This window comes from Rhinopithecus bieti, unplaced genomic scaffold (assembly GCF_001698545.2).
Source record: "Rhinopithecus bieti isolate Rb0 unplaced genomic scaffold, ASM169854v2 scaffold_16097, whole genome shotgun sequence".
NCBI lineage: Eukaryota > Metazoa > Chordata > Mammalia > Primates > Cercopithecidae > Rhinopithecus > Rhinopithecus bieti.
The window spans coordinates 1,049,612-1,058,505 of record NW_016808851.1 but is presented as its reverse complement, the minus strand read 5'-3'; the positions used below and the strand labels follow the sequence as shown (position 1 = coordinate 1,058,505).

Sequence of the window (8,894 nt, the reverse complement as noted above, 5' to 3'; positions counted from 1 at the left end):
AAAAAAAAAAAAAAAAAAAAAAAAAAATTAAATAAATAAATAAAATAAAATAAAGTAAAATAAAGTAGCTCTCTCCTCCAAGCCACATAGCTGATGCCTTAAACCAGTGGGACACCAATGTCCTTCCAATTTGCTGGCTAAACCCGAGCCATTCCCCTGTGTATGCCCCTTGTATGCCACCTCTAATTTGACCTCCTGGTTCTGGGTCTGGCTTGTGAATGTACCCATCCCCATTCTGACCTGAGGCCTGGGATGATTTTTCTCAGCAGTGCCTTGGACTACTCTTTCTCACTGCCACTCCCAGTACTTGAAGTTTATACTGATTTTCTCTTTAGCCTCCCTGACACTCAGACCTTCCTGGGTAAACACTTCTATTCCTTTAACAAAGTCAACAAATACTTTCTAGTGAGTTCCTACTATGTGCTGGTTACTCTGCTCAATGCTGGGACCTGAGACCTCAAGAAAGGCGCACAACTCGCCACAGCCAACTGAACTAGATAGCCATAAACACAGAGGGAGTCTGTGGGGTAGAGAAGAACCTTGACAAAACCCCTAAGCTGGGTAAAGAGGACAGAAAAGGAAAAATGTTCCAGGCATCGGAAAATCCTGGAACTGAGAGAGAACAGGAAGAGTCTGCAAGGGCTGGGCACAGTGGCTCACGCCTGTAATCCTAGCACTTTGGGAGGCCAAGACCAGCGGACTGCCTGAGCTCATGAGTTAGAGACCAGACTGGCCAACACGGTAAAACCCCATCTCTACTAAAATACAAAAAATCAGTCAGGCATGGTGGCAGTTGCCTGTAATCCCAGCTACTCAGGAGAATGAGGCATGAGAATTGCTTGAACCTGGGAGGTGGAGGTTGCAGTGAGCCGAGATTATGCCACTGCACTCCAGCCTGAGCCCAAAGCAAAACTCTGTCTCAAAAAGAAAAAAAAAAAAAGAGTCTGCAAGGAGCTTGACGCGGTGGAGAGAAGGCAGGTGGGGACATGCGGACAGGGAAGCAGGAGCGGAGCCGCCCACGAGGACCTCCTGTGCTGTGCTGGAGGGTGACAGGCAACGGCAGAAATGACAGAACAGGAAAGTGACCTGCTCAGATTTGGGTTTTGGAAGATTGCCCAGGCCCTGAATGATGAGGTTGATGCAGAGAGTGGAAATGAAAAGAACTGGTCACTGGTTAGTTACAGGCGACAAAGAAGAGGTTATGCGGAACAAAGGGGGAGTTCTTAGAGAAGTGGGAATTAACAACGTCAGTTCTTTTTGACCATTTTCCTCTGGAACTCTTTTATTTTGGAGTCTTTTATTTTTAATGGGACACTTCACAAATTTGCATGTCATCCTCGTGCAGGGACCATGCGAATCCTCTCTGTGTCATTCCAGTTTTAGTATCTGTGCTGCCGAGGCACACACTGGAGCCTGAACTGACAGAGGGGAAGCGTGAAGTCTTTGTGAACTCGGCAGTACAGCAGATGATTGAGAGAGGCACAGACCCACATTCTCTCATCCAGACCCGCAAGACCAGCAGGGTTTTAGGGTTCAGAATATTTTGGAGTTTAGGAAGGCAGTATGATTTACATGTAGTTTATTTGTAAAACATCCCAAGCAGGGGCTAGGTCAGCACCTGTTAATCAAAAATAACTTTTCTGCAATGTATGCGAATATTCACACCAAGTAGCACAGACAAAATCCATATAATTATAGCTCATCACAGTAAATACTAGGGTTTGCCACTGGGTGAGTTATGTAAACATTTTGGAGTTTCAGAGCCTTAAGGACTTTGGGATTGTGGAGGAGGGTCTGTGGGCCTGTGTGGATGGGAGCAGAGACAAGATGTCAGAAGGAGACATAGTGATAGCTGACCCGCATCTCTTCAAGGTCTTACCTCCTCCATGGGGATGACCTGGGCGTATCCACCACCCGCGGCTCCTCCTAAACAACAGAGCAAGCGGCATTTCAAACGAGTCACCAAGTACAGCTGCCACGATGGACACAGCCCAAAGGACACAGCTCCCCAAACCCAACACAGAGGTGTCACACCCAAGATGAAGTAACAAAAGGCAGTGAGAGACACTAACGGTTATGTCCAAGCAGAATAGAAAAAAAAAAAACAAGTTGACACTTTGTTTAACTATACCTCTGTTTCTTTACTTAAAAAAAAAAGGTAAAAATAGAGCAGATGTCATTACTATAAAACATACTAGGATATGAGAATATTTTGTTAATTTATTATTAGATCTCTGTGACTATACTTTATCTAAATCAATTGTACATGATTTCATATCTGAGAAAACTTTGTTTAAAAAAAATACACTGTGGCTGGGCGAGGTGGCTCATGCCTGTAAACCCAGCACTTTGGGAGTCTGAGGCGGGTGGATCACTTGAGGTCAGGAGTTCGAGACCAGCCTGGCCAAAATGGTGAAACACCATCTCTATTAAAAATACAAAAAATCAGCTAGGCATGGTGGCAGGCGCCTGTAGTCCCAGCTACTTGGGAGGCTGAGGCAGGAGAATCACGTGAAACTGGGAGGCAGAGGTTGGAGTGAGCCAAGATTGCACGACTGCACTCCAGCTTGGGCAACCAAGTGAGACTCTGTCTCAAAACAAAACAAAACAAAACAAAACCCACCGCATAACCACCTCAAATGAATAAATTATAAACTTCAATTTATTTCAGATAATAGTATGTGAGATTTGTCATGCTGCATATCCCTAAAAATGTTGGTTGTTATAGTAAAAGGATTCCTCTTTCCTAAAGCAGTAACAGCACCGCCCATGTGTGTATCATTTGACAGTAGCCCTCATTCTTTACCTGCTTTCTCATTTGATCCTCACAACAACTGGGTGAGCCTGGTGCCGCTCTCAGCATTTTGGACTTTTAGAGATACGGCTCCAAGAGGTTGTGACTGGCTCAAGTGGTCAAGGGTCACATCGCGGTAGGAAACACAGCTGTGACCAAAACCTTGGCCTCCTTGCTCCAACCCTAGTGTTCATTCCGCTACATGATGCATGACACTCTATGAGTTATCAGTACTTAATGAGATACGTTTTTAATATCTGTAACAGTAATATAAATATAATATTCTTAAAAAATCATGAAGTGCCAAAGACAAACTGTAATTGCAGCAATAAATACCATTGTAAAGTGAGTTAAGGAATGATTTCATGATAAATCAAGGAAGAAAGAGTGACAAATGGGAAAGTGCCAGATCCCAGCCCAACCACAGCCAAAGAGGAATTTCATCACGACTCGCTGTCCACAGCCAGTCTGTCTCCAGAGAGCTCTGCAGGCCCCACACAGCAACTCCAGTGAGCCGAGACTAAAGCAGAGGGAAAGACCTTTCCCGAGACTGGGATGATCAAACACTGATATGGATGGCCGTGTTTCAAGATCACTTGGCAAAGAAGGTCCTGATGAAATGGGAGACTGCACTGAGGTGGGAGCCTTGAGCAACACAGCCTCAGGAACAGGCTCCCGAGGTGTCCAGTGAAGCCCTGGCAGCTCTCACTGCTCACTTCCATGCCCAGGGGGACCAACGTGGGGCGACCACTATGTACTGAGTGTGCAGCGAAGAAAAGTATCAAGTCCCCTGAAAAGTGTTAACTCTTTATCTGTTGACAATGTTCTTTTTACAATTTGCTCCCCGCAACTTTGCCCTGAAAAGTACACTAGTTGTTAAAGACAGTACCTTTCACTCCAAACGTCGGTCCTTGGGAAGGCTGCCTCAGACAGGCAAAGGAGTTGACATTCAGGTGTGCAGTCAGCGCCTGCACAAGCCCAATGGTAACTGTGCTCTTCCCTTCTCCAAGAGGGGTGGGCGTGATCCTGAGTTTGGGAGGAGAAAGTGAATTTTATAGTATTTCCCAGACAACCAATGCAAAACCAGCCTAAGACACCAGAATCAAATCTGGGGGTGCTCATTCCAAAATGCACTCCAGAATTTAATGTTCTCAGGCTGTTATGGTCTACCCCTATCACACAGGCCAGGCACAAGCTAAAGTCAAGATACAGACACACCTTTACCAAGAGACCAAAAAGGAAAAGTTATTGGGCAGTGCTAATAACAACATCAATTTCAAGAAAGGCCATAAAACCATTCATCAAAATGATTTAAATAATTAAGCTGATGGTGGCATATCTTGCCAAAGAGTATGTAGCGCTTGTTCTTCCTGAGCCATTTATTGGGGCAGGGTGTGGGCACAGGGCCTATGGTGTGGGCACAGGGCCTAGCTCAATGGTCCTTGGGTGAGTAGGGCACTGCCAGACTCTCAGGATTAGAAGGGACCCTGAAGTCCCCACTTGTCCTTCTCCTTCCAGATATCCCTGCCCAGGGCTTCTCCCTGCCATGCTTGAACACACATGGTGATAAGGTCATGACCTCCGGGGTGGCCCACTCATTTCCAGACAGCTGTTACAGTTCGAAAGTTCTTTGTTCTAAAGAGAAGGCACCTGCATTCTTGTTGTGTCCTAGCTCTTGGAGTCCCACACACTAAGCCTGATCCCTTTCCATATGACAGTCCTTCAAATATTCAAAAAGTCCACAGCCCCTGTGCACACTACGGTGGAAACTTCTGCTCTTGAGAAGCTTATTGTTGATGACAACACTTTGCAAAACCAAATGTTCCCATGTTCATAACATCACAGTATTAGGTGTTGAAGAGAGCCTATTACATTAGCAAGTAAGGCCTCATAAAATTGTTCTTTAGAACACCATAAGCATCGTTAAAAATTTTAAAGGCTGTCATTTAGGTTTGCAGTTTGGTCTTCCATGAGTTACTGTGAGCCACGTTGTCAAGGATACCCAACCACAACAAATCTAATAGAGTTTTCTAACCTACAAAACCTAGGGATGTAACCGCAAAGAAGGAATGTCTTTAGAGGCGTCATCGCACCCTGCAATTTCATGAGTCATTCATTCAGCAAGTATTTATCAAGTACTGCTATGTGCCAGGCACTGAGCTAGACCCTAGGGACACAATGATGACCCAGTCAGACTCCATCTCTACCGTCACAAGCTTCCAGCTGATCCTGATCTGAATACATCAGCAGTTACGATACATGTGACAAACACTAAGACAGGGAAATAGGGCAGTCAGAATTATGAATTATGAATTATGAATTATGAGGGGACATGGAAAAAGGATCTAACTAGATTTGAACACCTGGGAATGTTTCCTGTAGGAGGTAACATCTTAGGTGAGACCTGACAAATTAATAAATGTTAACCAGATAAAACTCAGAGTGGATTGGGGCAGTTAATAGGAGAAGTGATACGCTTCATATTTATGGGGTTAATTATTTGTACCCTCACTTGATAGATGAGGAAACTGAGGCACAGAGTTTAAGCAACTTGCCCACAGTCACACAGCTAGTAAGCAGCAGAGCTGGGAGGTAAAGCCAGCCATCTGACTTACCCAGGTTCTCCATGGATGGAAATCAACTATAATTAGCCATTTAAAGCATGGAATGGGTAAGATCACCCAAGGACAGTGCACCAAGTGGCAAAAGGGATAAGGACAGAAGAGTTAAGTACATTTGCTTGTAATGAGTTGTCAGAAGAAGAGAGTCCAAAAGGAAACTAGGAAGGCATAATATAAAATAAGAGAACCCGGCTGTGTGCAGTGGTTCATGCTTGTAATCCTAGCACTTTGGGAGGCCAAGGTAAAAGGATTGCTTGAGCCAGGGAGTTTGAGACCAGCCTGGGTAATATAGTGAGACCCTGTCTCTAAAAATACAAAAAATAAAAAATAAGAGGACCCTGGAGAAGAAGGTCGAACATGATAGGAAGTCTCAGAAGGAGGCTAAGGATGAGACTGTTTCCAGAACAGGAAACTCAAATGCCACTGAGGCAGGAAGCAGGATGAGGACCGAGAGTGGTCGGTGGATTCAGCAACAAGGAGGTCACTGGTACCTGCTGTGGCCAGGAGCTAGTGAGCCTTTCCTGACACTGCTGCATGGAAGAAACCTAAGACTCCTGAAGCCACATGACCCTGGCTTATCAGTCACCTCTGCATCTGTCTAAATAGCAGATTTGCAGTGGGGTCAACGTGAAGACTGAAAGTTATACAAAGATATTAATGCTTCTGCTCAGGGTCAACTTTCTGTTTTCTTGGATACAACATCCATAAGGGCAGTTAAAAGCCCACAGGCATCACAATCTTAGAAGAGCCTGAAAAGAAATTGTGGCATCAAATATGGTGTCATTTAGTACCGTACTGAGCATTTGTTGTTTGCAAAGGACTAAGTGGTTTACCTAAACTGTGTCACACGAAGGATTACATTTTCATTCCCAAGGATATGCAAGCATAGCTGCCCAAGAAAGCTAAAAGCAGACACGCCCAGAGACGACCTCCTCAAAACTCCAGCTAACCATCCAATTCTTAATTAGAAACATAGGACTGCTCAGCTTTCGGCCAACTAATACAATTCGGGAAAATCACAAAGTAGGAAGTATTTATTGGGAGCAATAAAAAGAGAGCTACAATAAAAAACAACTAATTTCACCTCCTTCCTGCATTTGGTATCAAAATTTGGTTTAGTTTTTCGCCTAGTATCTTTAGCTCAGATTCCAAATCATCAACAGTGATAAAGGAAAGAATGAGCACCAAGGTAATCTAACTTCTCTTTCTTTCTTTCTCTTTTCTTTTTCCTTTTCTCCTTTCTTTCTTTCTTATTTCTCTCCTCTCTTTCCTCCTCTCCTCTACTCTCCTCCCGTCTCCTCTCTTCTCACTGCAACCTCTGCCTCCTGGGTTCAAGCAATTCTCCTGCCTCACCCTCCTGAGTAGCTGGGACTACAGGCATGTGCCACCACACCCGGCTAACTTTTGTATTTTTAGTAGAGATGGGGATTCACCATGTTGGCCAGGCTGGTCTCAAATTCCTGACCCTGTGATCTGCCCGCCTCGGCCTCCCAAAGTGCTGGAATTATAGACACAAGCCACTGCGCCGGGTCCTCTAATTTCTTTTTCTATGGGAGCTTAGAGTTCATAGAGGTGGAACTGTGATTTTTGTTCATTACCTTCCTCCACTTCTCCCGGCAGATTTCTGTACTCCCTCCCTGATATCTAGAGCATTGATTACATGATTATTCTAGAATTTTTCAGATGGCTTCATGATAAGCATTCTGACATGCCTGTCTCACCTACCAGGCCACACACTTGCTGAGGTAAAGGACAATGCTCACCCTCTTTGCACCCCTATCACATCACCTGTTCAGGGCACAGACCAGCAAAAAAGGGTTGATCATGAAATGACGCTTCTTTTTTTTGAGATGGAGTCTCACTGTGTTGCCCAGGCTGGAGTGCAATGGTGTGATCTCTGCTCACTGCAACCTCCACCTCCCAGGCTCAAGCAATTCTCCTGCCTCAGCCTCTTGAGTAGCTGGGATTACAGGCACCTGCCACCATGCCCGGCTAATTTTTGTATTTTTAATAGAAACCAGTTTCACCATGTTGGCCAGGCTGGTCTCAAACTCCTGATCTCAAATGATCCGCCTGCCTCGGCCTCCCAAATGTTGGGATTACAGGTGTGAGCCACCATGCCCTGCCAGAATGATGTCTTTTTTAAGATGAGTATTATTTATTGGCAGCTACAGTAAAAATTGTCAAAGTACCTGTGACCATTTGGACACAATCTGAAAATAAGTTTATAATTTACTCAAAGGTCAAAAAGATGGCTTATCCAGAGAGAAGTGGTAAAACTTTGAACTATTCTGAAGACCCAGAATCTTGTTGAATGGTACAACTGCCATTAGCCATAGGCCTAACCATGCACTCCAAAACTACATGCTCAAGTAGCATATGAACATAAATCATCCATCCCAGGCAGCTTTAGGGTCTAGGAGGTTTTCAAAGCCTTTTATTATCTAACAATAAACCCCATGGTGCATTTGGTGATGTTTCTCATTACACTTGACTTGGGTAAATGGTTCAAAGGCCCTGTGGCAAGTGGTTTCTTCTAAATACCTCTGTTTCATTCTGGAAATAGCACAAATAAAAGAAAATCTCACAGATATTTAAATAGTTACTTAAGGCAGGAAAGCAAAATCTTAGAAAAGTCAGATTATTTTTACGTTGTACCAAAATAAAGGGTTGAAACATTTTTTAAAATCCAATCAGGTATTTGGCCCTCTGAAGAAAAAAAAAAAAAAAGATGAAATGATGTGAATGATTCAAATTTTCCTTTCTTTAATGTGAAATTCAGTCTATTCCCAGATCAGTTTGGGCTTCCTTATTAGCTGCTCTGTCCAACCAATTCAGGGAAATTCTAGAAACTTCTGCACAGAAATGGGTGCAGGCCTGATGGAGACTGAGATTCAAATGCCCTGCAGCTGCACTCCAAGTCAAGTTCTCAAACAAAATTCCTTTTCATTAGTGTAACTGGGAAAATATGTAAAACTCATGAGTCCCTAAGATTCTTTTGGCATATTTCCCTGAACAATTCCCAATACTTTTCATTTTGTCAGGCAAAGCAAATAAAGTGATGTGTAGGTGTAAATACCATGCGATGTGTAGTTGATGAAACGCAGATGATTCTGACTGAATAAGAAATCCTAAGGTTTGAAGAATGGCTTTTTAAAAGACTTAATCTGTTCTGCATTTGAGTTATTAATAATAGAAGACTTTTAAAATCTCATTGTTTTATATTTTAATCCCATTGGTGATATATTTAAATCATATTTCTATATAAATTCAAATATATAATAACAAATATATTGTTATTTAGTTTTACTTAAAAATTACTTGGGTATTTGAATTCTTCCAAAGCATGGAAAAAGATTTATGTTATAGCGTTCAGAGAAAAAGGCAGGACAAAAATGGTATTTATAGCATGATCTCAAAGTGTAAAAAGATGCATGTATAAACAAAATATTGACTTCTGAGAGACTTAGCTATCTCCT

General features: G+C 43.1%; 1 protein-coding gene across 2 annotated transcripts in view; it reads right to left on the bottom strand.

The window, feature by feature from the left end:
• MTHFD1L (methylenetetrahydrofolate dehydrogenase (NADP+ dependent) 1 like) overlaps positions 1-8,894 on the bottom strand; it is a 247,378-nt gene that overhangs the window by 173,162 nt on the left and 65,322 nt on the right. For both annotated transcript variants that reach the window (XM_017887637.1, XM_017887636.1), the window contains 2 exons: positions 3,684-3,820; positions 1,880-1,926 (listed from right to left, as the gene is read on the bottom strand). In XM_017887637.1, coding sequence (XP_017743126.1) covers positions 1,880-1,926; positions 3,684-3,820 — 184 coding nt within the window. The remainder of the gene's footprint in view (positions 1-1,879; positions 1,927-3,683; positions 3,821-8,894) is intronic.